The sequence below is a fragment of the Halyomorpha halys genome, unplaced genomic scaffold, assembly GCF_000696795.3.
Source record: "Halyomorpha halys isolate HHAL.00 unplaced genomic scaffold, Hhal_1.1 Scaffold426.1, whole genome shotgun sequence".
Classification (NCBI taxonomy): domain Eukaryota; kingdom Metazoa; phylum Arthropoda; class Insecta; order Hemiptera; family Pentatomidae; genus Halyomorpha; species Halyomorpha halys.
The window spans coordinates 73,933-95,846 of record NW_027108013.1 but is presented as its reverse complement, the minus strand read 5'-3'; the positions used below and the strand labels follow the sequence as shown (position 1 = coordinate 95,846).

General features: G+C 29.3%; 2 protein-coding genes across 6 annotated transcripts in view; one reads left to right on the top strand and one right to left on the bottom strand.

Moving 5' to 3' along the window:
* LOC106682591 (protein bric-a-brac 2) overlaps positions 1-2,541 on the bottom strand; it is a 59,137-nt gene extending 56,596 nt beyond the window's left edge. For 4 of the 5 annotated variants that reach the window (XM_014423531.2, XM_024361908.2, XM_014423534.3 and 1 more), the window contains exons 1-2: positions 2,338-2,541; positions 1,785-1,995 (exon numbers count right to left, since the gene is read on the bottom strand). In XM_014423531.2, coding sequence (XP_014279017.1) covers positions 1,785-1,967 — 183 coding nt within the window. In that variant the 5' untranslated portion in view covers positions 1,968-1,995; positions 2,338-2,541. The other variant, XM_014423532.2, reaches the window with a different exon arrangement.
* Positions 2,542-5,484: 2,943 nt separating this feature from the next.
* The window catches only part of LOC106682590 (ribosome biogenesis protein BMS1 homolog), a 48,330-nt gene continuing 31,900 nt past the window's right edge, over positions 5,485-21,914 (top strand). Inside the window, exons 1-8 of the mRNA XM_014423530.3 lie at positions 5,485-5,698; positions 8,344-8,464; positions 10,426-10,616; positions 10,723-10,871; positions 14,844-15,099; positions 19,485-19,613; positions 21,278-21,465; positions 21,554-21,684. Of these exons, the coding sequence (XP_014279016.1) occupies positions 5,647-5,698; positions 8,344-8,464; positions 10,426-10,616; positions 10,723-10,871; positions 14,844-15,099; positions 19,485-19,613; positions 21,278-21,465; positions 21,554-21,684 (1,217 nt within the window). The 5' untranslated portion in view covers positions 5,485-5,646. The remainder of the gene's footprint in view (positions 5,699-8,343; positions 8,465-10,425; positions 10,617-10,722; positions 10,872-14,843; positions 15,100-19,484; positions 19,614-21,277; positions 21,466-21,553; positions 21,685-21,914) is intronic.

Below are 21,914 nucleotides of genomic sequence, written 5' to 3'. Positions count from 1 at the left end.
CAAAAATAGTTTACAACTATTTATTTTCCGACGTTTCGCCCCACATTGCAGGGCTTCATCAGGGCTAAAAAGATACAAAATGATACAATGATAAGAATAAAAATACAAAGATAAGATACAATGATAAGAATAAAAACAAGTAACAATGGCAAGAGTAAAAATTTCTTTATAAAAATACGTAAAATATAAAGGTAAAAAAGTACAGGAGATGCAAATAAAACAAAACCAAGAGATAAAATAAATGTCATAAAAGAATAATAAAAATAAAAATAAATAAATAAATAATAATAATGATATAAAATGACAATAAATGAATCGGTTGAACAGAAAGAAAGAATGAAGCAGAAGCGTGGAGGAGTGGGGCGGAGGTAGGTAGCAAACTGTAAAACAGTTTCAAATAATAATCGAAATAATGAAATCAAAATAAATAAATGAAGAATAATGAATAATGATAAATAAAGGAATAATGAAATCAAAATAAAACCGTTATACAGTTTGCTACCTACCTCCTCCCCACTTCCGCTTCATTGTTGTCCTGACTTGCTCTTTGCTCATTTATTGTCATTTTATATCATTATTATTATTTATTTTTATTTTTATTATTCTTTCATGATGTTTATTTTATCTCTTGGTTTTGTTTTATATGCTTCTCCTGTACTTTTTTAGCTTTATATTTTACGTATTTTTATAAAGAAATTTTTACTCTTGCCATTGTTACTTGTTTTTATTCTTATCATTGTATCTTATCTTTATATTTTTATTCTTATCATTGTATCATTGTGTATCTTTTTAGTCCTGATGAAGCCCTGCAAAGTGGGGCAAAACGTCGGAAAATAAATAGTTGTAAACTATTTTGTTTCATTTTTGACCGCAACCCTGACCATCTTCTTATATATCTTAATGAGTAATATTTACTAATCCTTAACATTGTGTTAGGCTTGGAAGTAACAACTTGAACCAAACATTAACAATGAGTACACTTTCGGTAAATCTACCTCATTAATACTAACTGGACGAAAGGTAAATTTATCTAAACTAGGTACCACTAATATTAGCCACTCGAAAATTTTAAAAAATATGGATCAGAGGTATCAAATTCTACTAAAACAGTGAGAATATGTAAATAAAAACAACTAGCAATGATGATTTCAAAAAATATAGAACCAACAATCTATTTTACTTTTACTAAACCAGTTGGCAAATGAAGTATAGCTCATTTGGAAGGGAATTACCTGCTAAGACTTCGGTTATCAACATGTTATCAAGAGGAACAGGTATCAACACTTCATTGTTAAGCTGGCTAATAAAGTTTTTGAACTGAATTGAATCAATAACAAACAAATACAACATATTTTTATACGATATAATAACAAAGTAAACTCGTATACCATTTATAAATATGCCTAAAATTGTATACTCAATTATAAGGTGATTTTAAACAGTTAGTAATAATTGATAACTTCTATGTGATTAGAATTTACTTATCACTAATGAATATCACCTATACAACCAAAATACCAACTTCGGGAAGCCATGGATTCAAATTTAATACATAAGTAAAAAAGAGGTGATAAGTACTTTACTTTTGATAGTTCCTAGAAATGATTATGTTAACAAGATCAGTCAACTAATTAATTCAGTAATTTAAAATACATTAGTAGAATAGAGCATCTGCCCAATGTGATAATATTAAAACTAAACAAAAGTTAAGAATGTATTTTTTTAAAATGATAGTTGTAACACTAAGATTAAAACTTTTCTTAGAGGATATACACAAGGCATACCTTGAAAACATTTCGAAAGTAAGGACTGCAAGCAGACAAAATCACTTTGTGAGCCCTAAATTTGTGTCCTTCTACACATAACGTAACATCAACTAAATATTCTTCAGTTCGCAGGATGTCTAATTCAGACACCATGTTGCTTTGGTAATTGTTCCATCTCAAACAAAAGTGATCAGCTGCCATTGTTAACAAACTGTAAGATCTTAGGTTTCTGAAAAAGAAGTATTATCAATACAATGTAAACAAGCAGTAAGCATAACTAAATTTCTACTACACTGTCATAAAACGACCAAATAAATATAACTTACAAACTAGGTACAATAATTGTTGTTTTGGAGCAAATATGAATTAATTTAAGCAATAAAAACATTATACATGAATACCTTCTAGAGTATAAACAATGTTCCGACTAATGTAAACATTAGATTTCACGCTAAATCAACACCTAATTAAGGTCATTTCATAGAGTATATTAACAAACTTTAACAAATCACACCTAAAAGTAAAACTTTTTCAAATTAAATTCACAATATTCGAAAAATTCTACACTAACCTGCTATTGAGTTAGGACCAGTAAACAAACCTTCGTTGAAAGATTGTTTGTAATTTTATCACAGTTTTACAACCATTACTATTAAAGCTATCAACTAAAAAATAAATAATGAAATATCATCCACATTTGAAGAACATTTAATGAGCTTGTATATAATATTTCGACAATTAACAAACTCGGCATAAAATGTCTACTTGGTCCGACCGTGACTGTACAGTGTGTAGTTTAGTACCTCCCTCCATAAAATAAATCATATATCGTATAGTTTATTTAGATATTCTCTTAACTCTAAGAATTAATGTTAATTTACTCTAGATAAATGTTCAAATTTCCAAAAAGTGATTGAATTGCAAATATTTTAAACAATATTCAAATTTTAATAATAAACTTCAAAAATATTGATATAAACCTCTCCCCCCCTCTTGAGGTTATTCTCACAAGCTTTGAATTTGAAGCATATTTTATCTCAGAAATTGCTATGTCTTTTTAAGATTCAAAAGAGATTTATTTAATTAACGATGAAATATAAAACCTTAGAAATATAACATAATTTCAATTAATTAAATAAAAGCTATCAATCACTAAACATTAACTTTTTAAGCCATAATGTTATTTTAATATCCAATGTATGTAGCTGGAAACAATCTTCTTATTTTGCTATTGTAACTTGATAGCAGAACCAGAAAAAAAAACAAGATAATTTCAAATAAGTAATATGCTCAGTTGTTTTCAAACCTGAGAGTAAAAGTAATATCAATCAAAAGTCTAATACGCACTGGGATTCTCTTATTCGACCCTTTGCATCTGCAGAGAATCACTTCTGCGTCCGGGCTGCCCCGGACTCATTGTAGAGATGAATCTAGTGTCTTTTCTATCAAAAATTGTTTGCCTCTTTAGAACCCCGTGGATGTGGGATTCTGAGATAGATCGTTGCGTAATATTGGCCTAAGTTGATGTGAATCAGAACACGCATTTGGTTTCCAAATCATTTCTAGAACTTGTTGACATTTTTATTAAGTGTTTTCGGTGGTATTGATTGTTTTTCGTGTTACTATGTTGTGAAGTACATAGTTAATTTTGCAATTTATTAGAGAGATGCTTACACATCGTTGTTTGTGATGTTTCCTACAGGCAACATAGAAATTGTTAATTAAAAAGTTAAATGATAAGTGCTCATAATTTAACTCATAAATTCAGTGTCACTGTTTGCGGTAATGAAAAAAAAAATCTCACTTTGAAAGGACAGTTCATTTGAAAACATAAAAAGATGAAAAATCTTTTTTGTTGTTTTTTTATTGCACTTCCGATTATGACCATGAAGGATGATACAGAAAACAGCAAGAGAAAGGAACGCCCTCAGTCATTTTTGCAATCACCCATGTATTTGAACTGAATCTTAGTGTGGACACGATGTTTTATCGTAATTGAGAATAGCTAAATGTTAAGCATGGGTTCCATAATCGTCCATCATCAAACCGGCCTTTGTCAGTACTTTCTTTAAGGTATACTTATACTATCATTACTTATGCTAAGCTTGCTTGAAACTTCACGTCACCCTGTTAACTTATTCCTTTTCTAGTATTAATAATTCAAACCAATGCACAAGAATATGAAGCATCACGAAGATTATTTAGGAGATTTGCTTTTTAAGTAAAAAGTGTGCTGGCTCCTCAGATTTCCTGGTAACAGCACAATATTTAAAAATCAAATGTATTAATAAATAAGGTGTTTATGTTTGATCGTATGTTCGATATGAGAAGATGGTCGGGGAGTGCAGTCAGTAATGATACACAAATAAGTAAAACTTATTTATTTGTGTTAACGTTGTGACCTAAATTTCAGGCTTTCATTAGGGCTGAAAACAAAAAAATGAGATAAAAACCTTTATTCAGAGAAAAATAAAAATAAAATAACAAACATGAAGTTTTTTTTCCCTCTTGGATCTACAGACCTTGTAAACCTTTGGCCGCCCGAAGCAGCCTTCTCCATGTCTTCTGCCTATCTTGGGCTACTGCTTTCCAGTTTGCTGCATGCAGCTCTTTCGCGTCTTTGTTGATTCTGTCTATAGATCAGGTTTTGGGCCTCCCAGTGGTCGGTTTCTTGCCTACTATACTGACATTCTTGGTTGTGTAGAGGCGTCTTGGAAGTATGTATAACAATAAGTTAATGCATAGTAGTAGATGATACTAATGAAAAAGAAAATAGAATATTGTATTGTAAAGGTTAGAATTATACTAAATGAATGATAAAAAAGTTATTAAAAACCTGAGAATGCTCATGTAAATAAAGAAATAAATGAAAGGTGCGGGAAAAAATGTAAAGAATGAGAAATCGAAATTAAGATAATAAAATATGTAAGTAATGAATAAAAATATATAAATAGTGAAAAAATTGAAATTAACAGAGAAAAATGTGCGAAAGAAAACGAAATATACGATACAATGGGTAAAAGAAAAAAAGTAATAAAGACGAGTAAAAAGTTATAAGTTTAGAATAAGTTATAAGTTAGAAGTTAAAATAAGTATAGAATGTCAGGAAAAGTGAACTAGGAAGGATCAAAGGAAAAGGAGATGTGTGAGGCTAGAAAGAAGTTTTTTGGTTTTAACCCTGACGAAGGTCTGAAATTCAGGACGAAACGTCAGCACACGTAAATAAGTTTTACTTATTTGTGTATCATTACTGGCCGTACCTCCGACCATGCCCACACATTAATTAATAATTAACAGCGTGTTTCGCTGCACTACAATAAAGCACATGAAGTACCCTTTTATGTAATAAGATTAGGAATTTTATGAAAAATAAAAAATTCATAATAAATAAAAGAAATCATTAACAATTTCTGATTGATATTGGCAATAATGAGTAATAAGAAGAGCGATCCATGAAATCTTTGGTAATTGTTACATATATTTCTTAGAAAGCGCAACTTAACAGAAAATATATCCCTGATGTCTATGAACATTTTAAAATTCAATTAATCAACATAGATGCATAGTTTATAATAATTAAAACAACGTTCTTTAAAGTAACTGAAGATTTCTGGGTTTAAAATACTGATGTTCAACTTTTTAATTTTATTTTGTTCGTGTTTAGCGATCGCTTGTACCTCTATCGTAACTTGTTGATTTGAAGATGCGTTCACGAATTACAACACTTGAACCATGTGTGTTCATGCTGATTGTTATGACAGAGTAGTTGTAATAATGTTTTATTTTTGAAGTTTGTTTAAGATAGCTTTGATTTATAAACAAAATTTCTTTGCTAGTAAACATCACTTTAAGTTTCATCTCATTTCACTGTTAATTTGAGATGGAGGAGGTTGATAATGATAGCAAAAAACCTCATAGACCTAGGCATTCAGGTATGTTTAATGATTGGCATTATTAAAGTTAAAAATGTTATAGTTGACTATGTCTCATACATATGCAAACTTTTCTTAGAGCTTGGCAGTCAAGGCATCGGAATTTCATATCCAGGGTCCATGTTCGACTTTGGTTTTAGTTGGCAATTAATTTTTTTTCTATTAGTTGTGTACTAATCATTGTGCCAGTACACTGTAGTTTTCACCCAAGCTCTTAAAATGGGAACCTGGACCTTCAGCAATTAAGGATTAGTCAAATGTAAATTCTGAACACTTCTTTTTGTATTACTGTTGCTGAAGAAATAGTATTTCCTTATCTTTCATTGCCTTTGAGGTCTTTTGTTAGTTTGAATATAAATAATTAGTTATACTCCGACAACTAAGTTCTAAAGTGTTTATTTGTTATAAATTGTATTATATTTATTTTCAGAAATCCATAGACATCCTTAGTCCACTTCTTTATTCTTTTAACATTGAACAATAATGGGCAGAGGATCCCGAAACATTATTTAAATGTTAAAAGAATGTGTAAGAAAGGGTGTAAATGGATTCCTAAAAATAAATATTATAAAACCCCTCATTAATTTTGGTAGTACAAGTTTGAATTTTGTTGTTATTAAAATTTAATAGGTATTTGAAAATTATTTTTTTAATGTATAAACTTATTTGTTTCTTTTAATGTCTGGCCAATAGTTGCTCATTTATTGTGTCTTTTAATGATAATTAAAAATCACTGTTAGACCTGCTTAACTAAATTCTATATATATTTTGATTTTATGGGTTATAATTTGATATTATGATGTTGTTATGTGATATTATGATGATATTGTTGGCATTATAATAATCAGTTCATAAATTAAGTCATATCTACACTCAAAGGATCCACTCAGGATTTGATCACACTTTCTGACCGAACCTAGCGAGCAGAAACATACATTAACCGCTGTGTGTATTGTAAACAGGACTATATAAAAGTGTTTATAGAGCCTTTGTCTAGTACATATAAATTAAATTAGTTATAATTAACTGTCAGTTTCATCAACGTTTGAGGATTCCATGTGAAATGCTTTGCCAAAATGATATCTTAAGTAATAGATTATTTATGTTTGTAGAAATAAAATTTTAAAGAACCCCAGATGGCAAGGTGTATGTTTCTTATTTAGTTTTACATTAGTTGTACGTTTACTTTTTTCTTTTAGAACAGAACGTCTTTATTTATTAATATTTACAGTTGGTATTAATATGCCATCATGCTATTATTGATATCAATATTAGTGTCACATTACTTTTTCTTAAAATTTTTAATTGTAATAGAAATACTACTTCACATTATGCATTGTGTCATTCTCCAATTTTGGTGCTATTTCAGTTACAAAGCTTTTTAATAGTGATCGACCTTCTGAATGTGAATGATTTTATTTTTCTGTTATAATAATTATATTTATGGCCAACATTTCTCTCTTATTCTGTGATTCTAATCATTAGTTGTTACCTAGTTATAAATTACATAATACTCATTTTGTACATTCTCTTGCCCTGAGTTATATACCAATTAATTTGTCTCTTTTCGTAGAATGAGAAAAAAATATTACTGGTTCCATTTAGTGATATTATACTCACAGAAAATTAAAAAAAACATAATGAGACTTGAAGTAAAGTAGGTCAACAATTTCTTTTCCGAAACCTTTGAATATCATTTTTTAAAGAAATTAAAAGTATGAAATTTTTAACCCTTGATTTTTGGGAAGATTATTTTTTCTACTAGTGGCCATTTTTCATGTAATCATTCAACATCTCTGCATTTTATCCTATATCTATGTTAGTATAACCATTGGAAAGTTGAATGTTTGCTCTTTTAACCTACATTAACAAAATTAGATTAAATGCCCTTATAATGGCAAAATATTGGTTTCAAATAAAGAAAAACTTTTCAAATATTTTATTTTATATCTCCGGTTCTAATTTTTTAAATTATTATATTTAATATTTCATATATTTTTATTATATAATGTTATTTACCGCTGTAAACTAAATGGATATAATAAGCAATTAATGAAATCATTAATCGAATGTGTAAATAACTAAATATATTAATTTATAGCAAACATTTAATTTTATTTAATTAATCTATTTACATTCATAAATCTAGTGATTGCAAAGCATTGCCAGGTCTGCTAGTGTAGACTAAATAATTACTTTACCGATAAATAGTGTAATAATTGAGGTATCACCTCTGTTGAGTGATATTTTTGAATTCTGGTTTCTTCATTGTATTTACCCTTCCCTCTCTTTATTTATTTAGTTAATTGTGTTTAATTCTTTGTTTCCTGGTTTATTTTAATTGTCAGTAGTATCTAACAACTGTAGTAATCAAAGATATTACTGTATTATGCATCCCTGAATATCATTTTTTAATCTTAGAACTGAAAGTTTCCTTCTTAAATTAATGTCTTTAAATATTTATGACAATACAGCGTTAATCAACAATATAATCATTTCTAATTTATAGGATATCCGCTAATATAATCTGTAGTAGATATTACCTTATATTGGATAAGGAACTCCAAGGCCCTACATAATAATAAAATATCTATAATTTTAATTTTACTGTTCAATTTTAACGAATAAATAAATTTAATTTTCAGGTAGGAAGGCAGAAAAGAAAAAGGCTAAAAATCCTCATGTGCAAGAACTCACTGATAAGCAAAGAAATCCTAAGGCTTTTGCAATAACTTCAGCTGTTCGAGCTGAGAGAAATTTCAGAAGGTAGGATTAATTTTATATTTATTATTTTTATTCTAATGTATTTATTTCAATATTCATGTATTTAAATATTCATTGTTTTTAAATATTACATTTAATTTTAGTTACCTCTATAGAATAAAAAATGTATGGAGTTAGTAGTGCGGATATATTTAGAGAGATACTGAAAAATAATGGAAAAAAATTAAGAATAATAAAAAAAAGTAAAAAAATCAAATGAATTTATATATATTGTAATATTCAAAAATTATTTAAAATTAATAAAAAAATAATTTTAATAGTTTTTACTTTTTCTCAATTCTAAAGTATAGTTTTGAAGATGACATAAAAAGATCAAATATTAAATAGATATGAGAAGTTTTATTTTATTTTATATAATATTAATGACACTTAATCTCAGGGCGGGTTTCTTGGCAATCAGAACAGACAGCTTAAATAACATCTACTTTTACAAATATACTAAATTCTAGGTTGTACAACACTAACCAGTTTATGCTGTTCTATGATGACTGATGTTTTTGTTGAGTTCTATTTTACAAACTAACACTCTTTAAACAAAGCATTGGTCCTCTTAAAGTTTTTAACTCACTTTTCATCCACCGAAGTGTGTTGTTTGGTGATCCAAACAACGAGTCCCTTATTCTGGGGTGACTCTTGTATGTCTTCTTTTTCAAGATGTCTACCCTTGAGCTAGACATAAGATCATGTCCTCCTGCATCCAGGAAACATCATTCCCCACCCGTGTCTAAGTAACGAAATAAACAAAAACCAAGCTCTCTTCCTTCCCCTTCCATAGGTGTTCGTTCTCAATATTGATTGTAGAACTACGGTTTTGAGTTTTTTCTTATGATTTCCTTTATGAATAATTTTCTTTAATACTTATTCTTAACTTCTATTTTTTCTTAAATTTACTGTAACTACAATTATGATAGGAAGTTTAATAAAGTTTTTAAAAGATTTGAATCTGCTCGACATGGCCTCAATTCAATGGAATTTAGAAAGGACATGTGCCGCCATCTTGGCTTTGAACGATATCTTTTGTAACTGCATATTTTACTGATGAAAATTGGTTAGCTTGCTCATAGGTTTAACAAAGCAAATGAACAATTTGAAACGACAAATAAAATAAAAACTCTTTATACATAAAAAATATCCATTTACTCAAAAAGAGGATATTACAATATATATATACTTTTTTTTTTTTTTTTTTATTTAATACTTATAATACTATTTATGGTGGTAAAATATAGTAGGATCCATAGTAGAATAAGAGGTTGAAAATTGTGTTCATGTTACAGGTTGAAACATATTTTTTTAAAGTACCTTATCAATGGGGTCGGACAAACGATCTTTTCTAATTTTTTATTTAATACTTATAAATATATTCTGGAGGTAAAATATAACCTCCATAGTAGAGCAAAAGGACTGAAATAGTTCTTATTTTTTTCAGTGGCTGGCGTTCACGTTAGAGGTTTAAATAAAATGGACTACACGTATAGACATATGGACACACGAAGAAACCATATATATATTGAAAAAACAATAAAACAATGATTTCTTTGTGTGTCTGTACATGTAGTCCATTTTCCACCTCTAACGTGAGTGCCAGCCATTGGAAAAAAAATAAGAAATATTCCACTCCTTTTGCTCTACTATGGAGGTTATATTTTACCTCCAGAATAGATTTATAAGTATTAAATTAAAAATTAGAAAAGATCGTTTGTCCGACCCCATTGATAAGGTACTTTAAAAAAATATGTTTTCGATCTACAATTGATTTTTCCAATTCACTTACAATTAATATTTGAGGATTCCATTAAGAAATATAAATCATTGTTTATTTTAGTTTTATAACTAATAGCAAATTTATTGATTATATATAATTGTATGCAGTTGTAAATAACAATAATTAAATTATTTCAAAAGAAATTATATGTCATCATGATAATGAACTAATTTTACAGGACACAAGATTTAAAAAGAAAAAAGGAACATATACCGGTCGTTGACCGAACACCTCTTGAGCCTCCTCCTATTATTGTCGCAATCGTTGGTCCTCCTAAAGTAGGAAAATCTCTTCTTCTAAAATGTCTTATCAAGTCTTATACAAGGCAGCCATTGGTGTCAATCAAAGGTCCTGTGACCTTGGTCTCAGGTAAAACTTTTTATTATCTGTTTAAAACTTCAAAATATAATTTGATTACTATTGATAATAAATAAATCATGATGTATTAAATAATTTTCTATTGTATATATTTTAGGTAAAAAGCGGAGAATCACTTTTATTGAAAGCAATAATGATATCAATTCGATGATCGATATTGCAAAAGTAGCTGATTTAGTCTTACTCCTCATTGATGCATCTTTCGGATTTGAAATGGAAATTTTTGAATTCCTAAATATTTGTCAAGTAAGTTGATCCATATTTTGATGAAGTTACTAGTTAGTGATTAGACTTAGAAATAATTTCATATTAATAATAATAATAAGTTTAAAATAAACAGATTATTTCAAAAGTAACACAAGCATGAAGATCAATGTAAAAGTCAATATTTAAACTAAACTCATAATTAGGTAATGTAAATAATTTGACTATCATTTTCACTAGAGACCAGATTTCCATGCAGTTGAATCTTTTGTTTCCTATTTTCTGATGTCATTTCTAAAGATTGATACAGTAAATTTCTTAATCTACAATACCTTTTATAATAAAACTTATTTTAGTTTTAAATAATTTTACGTTTTTATTTATTTTCTGGAGATTTATTTATGTTTTTGAAAATATGAAGATGGTCGTGGAGTGCGGTTAAAGATGGTTAAAATTAATTTACTTGCCAACGGTTCGCCATACTTTGTAGAGTTTCATCAGGACTGTTCGAGTTGAAAGATATCAATATCTCCATCTCGGCACCATGGGACCATCCACCCTCACCACTGAATCTCTGTTCACCCCACTCTTAGCTACTCTTCTTCTTTAAATAATTCACCCCCATCTCTCTGCCGTAGTACTAGGATTAGAAATTACAGGTCTACTGCTCAACTCACATCTTAACCCTCAAACAGCCCTCTCCGCAGAATGCATCTTCTTTTCCCAACACTCTACCCCCTCAATCTCAAAATATTCTCACTGGAATTTGGACCCTTCAAGCTCTCATAATCTCTTTGATATAACACTTCCTCTCCTACTGCCTCTTATAAAATTACAATTTTTCTCCATAAATATTGTATTAATAACTTGTGTAACCTTTATAAGCGCCTTGCAGGAACAACAAGAGAATTTTCCTCCTTAAATATAGATGTAACTTTATTTTTCCTTAATTTATTAGCAATAGTGTTAAACATTTTCATACATCCAATTCTCTTTGAACCGATTTATTCCATTCCCTATTAAAATTTTTTATTTTTTTTTATTTTATTTATTTGTTGATATTTACAACTGTATAAAAAAATACAACCAGTAAATTTGATCATAATGACATATAATATGATACAGGATGTAGAGAAACTACCCAGTAGTAGAACTCTACAACAGTTTACAATATAAGGTCACGAGGCCATCTTCTTTTCAGGCGCCTTGGAGGATTGCCAGGAATGGAAGAGGAAGCAAGGTTAGAAACGAGTGGGTTTGGGTGGTTAGAGAGTTTATTATGGAAGGAATAATATCGGGTTCGGGCTAGATCGGTTACATAAGGAACATTTAGGTCTTTATGGATGGTTTTATTAGTAACAAAATAAGGAGCATTGTGGATTTTACGAAGGATTTTGGATTGTAAAGATTAGATACGAGAGGAATTCGAAGGTTTAGTGGAGCCCCAAAGCTCAACTCCGTATATCCAGATGGGCCTTATTATTGTCATGTAGATCAGTCTTTTGTAATGAGTTGGAAGTTTAGACCGTTTGTCTAGTAAGTGCTGTAGTAGTCGGAATCTGCGTGCAGTTTCCTGTCTTTTCAGTCTTGTGTGAGGATTCTAGATTAGTCGTTTGTCAAGATGAAGTCCAAGATAACGAATCTGTTCTACAGGGGTAAGAGCCACATTATTAAAGTATACTGTAGGGCAGTCGGCAGGTTTACGACGAAGAGTAAATGTGATTTGTTGGGATTTATCTTTATCCTCCAATTTTGACACCATTCTTCGAGGATTGTGATATGGGACTGGAGAGTTTGGGATGCAATCAAAGGGTTATTACTAACTGTGAGCACACATGTGTCATCAGCATACGTGGTAAGGATACCTATTAAAATTTAAAAAATCTTTACTAAATTTTAAAATTAAGGAAACTATTCAACAAATTCATTTCATTAATACCAAAATTAATTCTCTCTCCTCATTGTTACTTTCAGTCAATGATGATGATAATATTATTAAACTTAATTGTGGTATTAAAACATTTTTACCTCCACAAAGCAATGTAAAAAGCTCTCACTCATCTCTAAATTTAAACATATTTATGAACACTGTTTCGATATCTTCTACTCGAACAGCCCTGATGAAGCTGTACGAGGTGGGGCAAAATGCCGGCAAAGAAATAGTTGTTAACTTTTTTGTTTAATAAAAGGAAGATGGTCAAAGAAAAAAAAAACTGAAATAGTAAAACTATTTCATATGAGCCACCGTTTCACCCCATGTTGCAGGGCTTAAAAAGACGCAAACACTTAAATGATGTAAAAATAAATGAACAAAGTAAATGAAAAATTAGAATGATGTCGAGTGAAATGAAAATTAAAGCAGAATTATAAAAGTTTTTAAGTATTGTATATTTTATCTATGTATATATACTGTAATAATTAAAATTTATTAAAAATAAAATAAAATGAATTTTGATCGTTTTAAAACTTTTTCAAATATAGAACATAATTTGGGTTCAAATTAAGAACTTTAATACTAAATAGATAATAGAATTTTATTTAAATTTTATAATATAAAAGACTCTTAATCTCAGGGCGAGTTGCTAGGCAATCAGAAACAGACACTTACAATAATTACACTTAATTGAATTAATATCTATTTTACACATATATATATATTTAGTATAATAAAACTAACCCAGTTCACAATCTTCTTTTGATGATTCTTGGTATCTTATTTTTTCTAATGTTATGTCCTATCATCAAAAATGATTTCCAGTCCTTCCAAACAGCTATGTCTCTCTCTCAACAATGGCTTCCAAACTTTCCCGCTTCCAGCCGACGGACGTCTTCTCACCCGGCAATCCAAACTCAAAGTGCCTTTTTTCTTGTGTGACTCTTAGTTGTCTTCCTTTTTCAAGATGTCCACCCTTCCTGGCCAGAAATTGATGAGGACCTCTTCATCCTGGAAACATCATTTCACATGCGCGCCCAAACAATGAATGAATCTCCAAAACCAAAACCTGCCTCGATGTTGCATGTAAACATCGATTGTCGCACAACAGTTAGGGATTTTTGCAAATGATTTACTTTCTGAATATTATTCTTTAACACTATTTCTTGAATTCTATTTTTTCTTAAATTTACTGTATTTTCAATTATGATGGGAAGAGTTAAAATAGTTTGTATGATATTTGAATCTGCCCAACATGGCCTTGATTCAACGGACTTGCTGACTGAAGAATATTGCTTTTTGGATAAACAAAACAAATGAACAATATTAAAATGATACATAAAATAAAATATATCAAAAACCCTTTATACATCAAAATATACTATTTACTCAAAAAGAGCATATTACAATACATATATAAATTTTTGTTGTTGTAATTTCTTCCTCCCCTCCTATTATGCATATCATCATTTATTGTTTGCCTATTTTTAATATTTTCTATACTCTTTACTTTAAAGTTATTTTCTAATGTAATGTATTTCTTGACTAAAACCCCACTCTTCTTTTAAACTTCCTGTCAACCATTCATTTTCGTATTAAACTGCGGTCGGAAAGGTATATTTCCTATCTTGTTCATTATCTTCCGTTATTCTTATTTTTACTCTTATTTCCCTTTTTCCATCTTTTTAGTGTGCGCTGTATTTTATATTTCTTTTTTATCTGTTGTTATTGCCATTTTCACTAATTGTCTAAAACGTTTTACTATTCTTATTTAATTTTCTTTCGTTGTACATCTTTTTAATTTTTTATTTACTTTGTCCATTTATTTTTATATCATTTAAGTGTTGTGTCTGTTTTAGCCCTGCAACGTTGGGCGAAAAGTTGGCTCATATAAAACAGTTTTACGACTATTTGAGTTTTTTTTCTTTGATGGACCATCTTCTTTTTATTATCAATCATCGATCTTCCAGTATTTTTTGTTCTCTTTGATCGCTCCCCCCTCCTGACTGTCTCCTTCATATTTTCAAAAATACAGTCAATCATTTATATTAATATATTAATGTTTTGTATTTGTTTTAAAGGTGCATGGAATGCCTAAAATAATGGGAGTGCTAACACACCTTGACGTTATTAAGAAGACGAAGAAGGTGCAAAAAACAAAAAAAATTTTAAAACATAGGTTTTGGAAAGAAGTCTACCCTGGTGCTAAGTTGTTTTACCTCTCCAACCTACAAAACGGCTCCTATCTTAGGAATGAAATTAAGAATCTTGCAAGGTTCATTTCTGTAATGAAATTCAGACCTCTAACGTGGCAATCTACTCATTCCTATGTTTTAGGTAAATCATATTTGATCTCTCTAAAAGTGTTATAGTTAAGTAGCTCCCCGACCAGTGGTCCGTGGAACATACCTAGGCCATAAGAGCCTTGATATGGGCAGTAGGAGAGTCCGGTAATACATATTTTGTGATGATTTATTGTTACAACTATTATATTTATTTAATTAGATGTAGTGAATGAAAGTTTCTTATTTAAATTTCTTTATTAATACATAAACCATTATTATCATTAACCAATGATCAACCAATAATCAAATAATAACCAATAATCAAAATTAATCATAAACGATGTTTCAGGGCTGTTACCTCATCATCAGGTATCTACAGACAAAATTACGATATTCATCTTATGCATACGACAATTAATAAATATACCACAATTTTTTGGAAAAATTAAAACAATTTCCAAAAATAAATATATCTTATAATATCACATTTACTGTAGTTTTTATTAGTCATAAAATATTAACAATAATAATATTGTTAGTTCTAAAAAATTAGTACATAAAAATTATATTTATAATTATAAATAGGGAGATCTATAACATAATGTACCTTCTTGAAACCAGGTTAGATTACAAACGATGTCAATTCTCCCTTACCTCTATTCCACAAAAGATGACTAATCTAATAACAATATTTTTTTTTTTTTTATTTAAACTATATAACTATTATTATTATTTTTTTTATGACTAATAAGGAGTACAGTAATTATGATATTATAAGACATATTTATTCAAGGTAATTGTTTTAAATTTGTTTAAAAATTGTGGTATATTTATTAATTGTTGCATGCATTAGATGGATATTGTGAATTTGTTTTTAAATACCTGATGATGGAGTGACAGCCCCGAAACATCGTTTATGATGTATTAAATAAAGAAATTTAAATAAGGAACGGTACTTTCATTACCTACATCTAATTATGTTAATGAAACTCGTCCAATAGAATTTATATATTAATTTAATTATCTTCCCTGATGAATTATTTATAACTGACCATATGTAGACATAGATGATTTTAAAATTTATAAATTTTATACTCAAAGTAGTATTATGTTGTGCTGGGCACTGTATAAATAATGTATCAATTAAATTAATTAAGTAATTATTTCCCAAAAAGTATTATCAAATAAATGATTATTTGATGAAATGTTCTCAGTCAGATTTAATATCTGCATTTATTTCTTGAAAAAACTATCCAATAATTGATACAGTGAAGTCTCAGTTATACGAATATGAGGGGGTACCAAAAATTCTTCGTATAAGTGAATATTTCGTGTAAGTGAATATGCAATACATATCATGTATGTATATTTTTGAGAATTCTATTCTCGTAATTAGTAGGTATATATACGTATGTTGTATGCAGTTGAAAGAAAAACAAAGTAAAGTGGAAAAAAAATTATTTATTATATAAAAATTTAATTTATCTTTAATCCGAATTTTTTAATTTTTGACAAAAAAATTGTGTCATGTTTGTTTCATGTTGCTTTTGGCTGAATACATCATTCTTTCGCATTCTGTGTGTTAAGGTATAAGGTGTTAGATTCCTTCTCGCTAATCTCTTTCGCATATACAAAACGTTTTACAACTTCAAATGCTTCATGAGCTTCTGCAAAAGATGGAAGAGGCAAAGGATCTGAATCGGAATCGTCCGAGCTTATTATTATACATTAAGGAATAGAATATAAACATAGAGTCATTGGGACCGGATGTTATTCGCGGGAAAAAGTTGTTTACTGTTTCGTTTCTCACGGTATTTTTCGTCCTTTGTCTTGCCACAGAAGAAACAAAAATTCATAGAACTGAATAAAATTTATTAATATGTACATAAAGCGGGTCCAAACTTTCCTTCGTATAACTGAATGTTTCGTATAAATGGATAATTACATACACATAATTCAGGGGTTTTTGCTGGGGATTGAGAAATTCTTCGCATAACTGAATGTTTCGTACAAGTGAGTTTCGTATAAGTGAGACCTCACTGTATATCATTTTTTTATTATTTCTTAAATAATGTTTAAAATCCATGAGTCCTGGAAATATCTTATTAATACTGGAAATATCTCAATAATATTGGAATATCTTAATAATACTGGAATTATCTGAATAATAATGGAAATATTTTGGTAATACTGGAAATATCTTATAACTTATAACTTGGTGCAAGAGAAAGTGTTTAGAGTGTAGTAATATATTGTTTGTTATATGAGAAGATGGTTAGGGGGCCTGCTCAAAATATAACACAAATAAGTTGAAATAACTTATTTAATAGTACTAACGTTTCAGCTAGAATTTCTAGCCTTTATAGGGGCTAAGAACAAAGAACAAAAGTAACAACCAATGAATGCAAAAATTAAAAAATAAAATATAAACAGAATGACATAAAGTAGGTTATCGTATAGAATGAAATTAATAAAATTAAAGTAATGAAAGAAGTGGAAAATAAAAAGTATATATAGGTAATTGAATAAGTAAGTAAAAATAACATAATTAAGGAAATAAAGTAAAAATTTGAAGTTATATAATGCAAAGGAATATAAATATTTTTTGAGGAGAAGCTGGTTGGGGGTGCGGTCAATGAAAAACACAAATAAGTATGATTAACTTATTTTAATGTGCCGATGTTTCGGCTAGAGTTTCTAGCCTTCTTCAGGGCTAAAAACAAAACAAGATAACAACCACAGTAAGTATAGAAAAATAAAAAAATATAAAAAGAAAAGAAAAGAAGTTAATCATACTTATTTGTGTTTTTCATTGACCGCACCCCCAACCATCTTCTCCTCATTTATCATCCATGGTCAATTATCTCTCATAATTATAAATATTTTTTATTAAATTCTGTCCATTTCTGTCTCAACACTTTATTTTTCACCAGTCCAATGTTTCGGCCATTCTAGCCATCTTCAAGGACATCTTCAATACAATTTCTTCCTCACATTAATTTAAAGTTTATAGAAGGTTTATTTATGGTTTGTTATATGGTGGTGTATTAATTGTTGATAATCTTATAGAGGAAAATTAAATGTTAATGATTTTAAATTTTAAATAAATAGGCTTTTAACTTATAATAAAGAAAATGACCTGGGCAGAATAGCCTGCAAAAGAAACTTTAAATTAATGTGAGGAAGAAATTGTATTGAAGATGGCTAGAATGGCCGAAACGTTGGACTGGTGAAAAATAAAGTGTTGAGACAGAAATGGATACGAATTTTTGATTTATTTAATAAATAATTACCTTGTCTCAAGAATTTGAAATAATATAAATAAATATTTTTGTTTATTAATAATTTAAAAATTAAAATTATGGAAAGAAAAAATAAAATTGAGAGACAGAAAATATATGTAACTAATGACACACCTGTTCGAAGCAAATCGGGCAGCCAAGTGTGTTCCAATGGCCAGACTCAGAATTAAAAAATAAATTACGAAGATGACGAGGTATTTTTTGGAGGTAACATTACAAGTGGGTAAAAAAAAAAAAAAATAGTTACTATTAAATAAGTTATTTCAACTTATTTATATTATATTTTGACCGCACCCCTCAACCATCTTCTCCTAAATATATTTTATCCACTTTCAACTATCTTTCATCATTGTTTGTTATAGTTGAAGGGTGAAAAGAACGGTATAATGTCTGCAATACGTCATTATTGCTGCTTTTTTATGTTAATACCTCTTTTTATCTCCCTACCTACAATCTATTTAGTTTTGCTTTGTCCTCCTCACAAGGGTAAGACTGAGTATTTCTCTTGCCAGTAGACTCCTAATGTGACATATTTTTTTTCTGATTTGAACATTTTGCTCACCTGGACACCTGTGTTTCTTAATTTAAATCATGAAGATCTTTGTAGATCTTTTTCGAATTCTAGATTTTTCAGCCCCTGATAAAAGGCTAAAATTTACCATTTCAATTTCAAATTGCATTGAAAATAACTTTAAAGATTTTTGTCATCATCACTTGCAATTATTATAAAAAATAGTGCAAATCGTCTACCATGAGATAAAAGCTCACGGGGCACCCCTTAGAGGATAAAAAGGACACTCCTGCCGGGTAAAGAAAATAAATTTTCTCGGTTCATAGTTCAATAAAACATCTATTTGAAGGTACTGCAGGTATGAATGTGTAGAACATCATGGAGGGTATTTCTTATGGCAGTTGCTAACCTGACTTCAATTAACTGCTTATGAAAATTATACATTAAAGAAAAAATTATTTGATAAATCAATAAGTAACTCCATTTCTTGAAGTAATCATTTAAAAAAATAAGATTCGACTAAGATTATAAAATCAGTTATTTCAAAAATATTAATTCTATTTAACAATTTATTTTTCAAATATGTGCTTTGTCATACAAAAGATTTATACTGTTTAATTTCAGCTGATCGTATGGAAGACATGACCCCACCGGACCAAATTCAACTGAATCCTAAGGTTGATAGAGATGTCTGCCTGTATGGCTATATGAGAGGCATTCCGATGAATAAAAATTGTTTCGTTCATATACCAGGTAAATAATTAATAAGTTTAATGCTCCATTTCTACTGACTCTAAACTTTCCAATGGTTTTTAAAATAGGATTGCCGACACTTAACTGCATGAATGTTGGTAAATTCAAACCTTGTATAATTTTTAGAAACACCCAAGAGTGTTGTGACTAATTATCTGTGTTTACTCAATATTTTAAAACAAATTCGTGTATTTTTTAATATTTTTATATTTTAAATTAGACCTATCTCGTGTACATTGTTTGTATGGTTCATGTTACTTCTGTAATAATTAAATATAAATATTTTAGAATTGATATTTTTACATATCTTTTATATTATGTTTTTGTCAATAAAAGTATTTTGTTCAGATTTAAATTATCATTATTATTAATAAACAGAAAAACATAACAAAATATATATAAGTTAAACGTTTGTGAGCACAAAAACTATTTTAAAAAAGGAAAGGGTGAGAGAAATAACACACTTGGTTGTCACTCCAAGACAGATGTATTGGTGGAGTCTGTCCATCTATATATACACATTATACAACTGATAGTCACTAGATCAGTTGATACAGTCAGCTGACATCGCATAGCTGACAGACCGTAACTTTATATATACATATACACCCTAAAATATAGGTGTGTCCAGAAAGCTAAAGAGTAATCAATTTTTTTTAAAAATATATATCTTATTTTTAAAAAGTTACAGGATATTGTTGTTATGTATGTTACTTATTTTTTCACATTATCACCTTCCCGTTCTATGCAGGTTGTAAGTAGTGGTGCTAGCTTTTTGATGCCCTCATAGAACTGTCCCGCTGTCTCCCTCGTCCACTTCAAGATCACTTGTTTCACTTTCCCATCAGTTTGAAATTTTTATCTACCCTTGTGAGTAGATTCAGGAAGATGAAAAAATTAAAATCTGAAGGCACCAATTCAGTAAACAGTAAGCAGTTGAACACATCCCGACCAGACAAATTCAGAAGTGCCTTGGTTGGCTGTGTGTGGTGCCTTGGTTGGCTGTGTGTGGGTGGGCATTGTCGTGCAACAAATACACTTTTTAGAAACATATTTGATCCATGCCAAAATTTCAGTCATAGTTTTTTTTTTCTTTATGACAGCGCACTCCTCACATTTCTTTTTGACATGTTTCACAGAAATGGACTATACAAGACAAGTTTTGGTACTGATGTGGGTCAGGGTTTCTGGTGTTCCTCGTGTTAAGACCTCCTACTAGCTCTTTGTGATGTCAACTTTTGAAAACAAAATTCGCACAGCACAACAGTACTTTTACTTTCTGGATATGCCTCGTATATAATATACTGGCCAGTGTGTTATATGTATAAATAATTTACCGTATAATTTCAGATTATAAAGATGATGGTCAAGGTTGTGATCAAATAAGAAACAAAAATAGTTAAAAGCTATTTATCATAGTCAAAATGTTCTTAGTTGTTTTTTTATTTTTTTAGCCCTGATGAAGTGGGGCGAAACATCGGAAAATTAATAGTTGTTAACTATTCTTATTTCTCTTTTGACTGCAACCCTGACCATCTTCTTCATAACTGACTAGTGTGGTTGTCAGATGTATTGAATATATAAGAAGGAGATTATTATACTTATAAATCTTAAATTAAATTTTTAAGTTAAAGTTTTAATAAACAATAATTGTTTGTTTTGAGGTTGTGGAGACTTCTCAGTGAGCGATGTCAGTTTCTTACCTGATCCTTGTCCTCTTCCTGATCAAATCAAGAAGCGCTCTCTGACAGATAAGGAGCGATCATTGTACGCACCTTTCTCTGGCGTCGGTGGTATAGTCTATGACAAGGATGCCATTTATGTCGATATGCCTACCATTTACAACTCAAGTGTCAGTTATAAAATTTACTTTTATTAATCTTAATATAAATTTACTTAAAAAAAAAAATTATTGTGAATTAATAAATCCTTGATTACAGAAAAATGAACCAGAGAGTGAAATGGTCAGCAATCTGCTGGAATCTAAAGAAACAATGGACACTAAGTTAGCTCACAGTAAAGTCCAGATATTTACTGGGGCCGAACCAGTAACTGCTGAAGATCTTGAGGAGTAAGTGTTGTAATCCATTGATTAATTTTTTTGTTTCGTCATATGACCTACGCTTACTTTGTTAGTTTTTAAAAAACAATAATTGTCTTATGGCAAATAAATTTAGAATAAAAATACAATGTTCTTAATTCATATATTTATTCCTTTCTTGGACATTTCGGTGATACTACCAGGTCATTCAAAAAGTCCTGTCGTTTTTTTGGGGGAAATTATAAATAAATAAATATTTT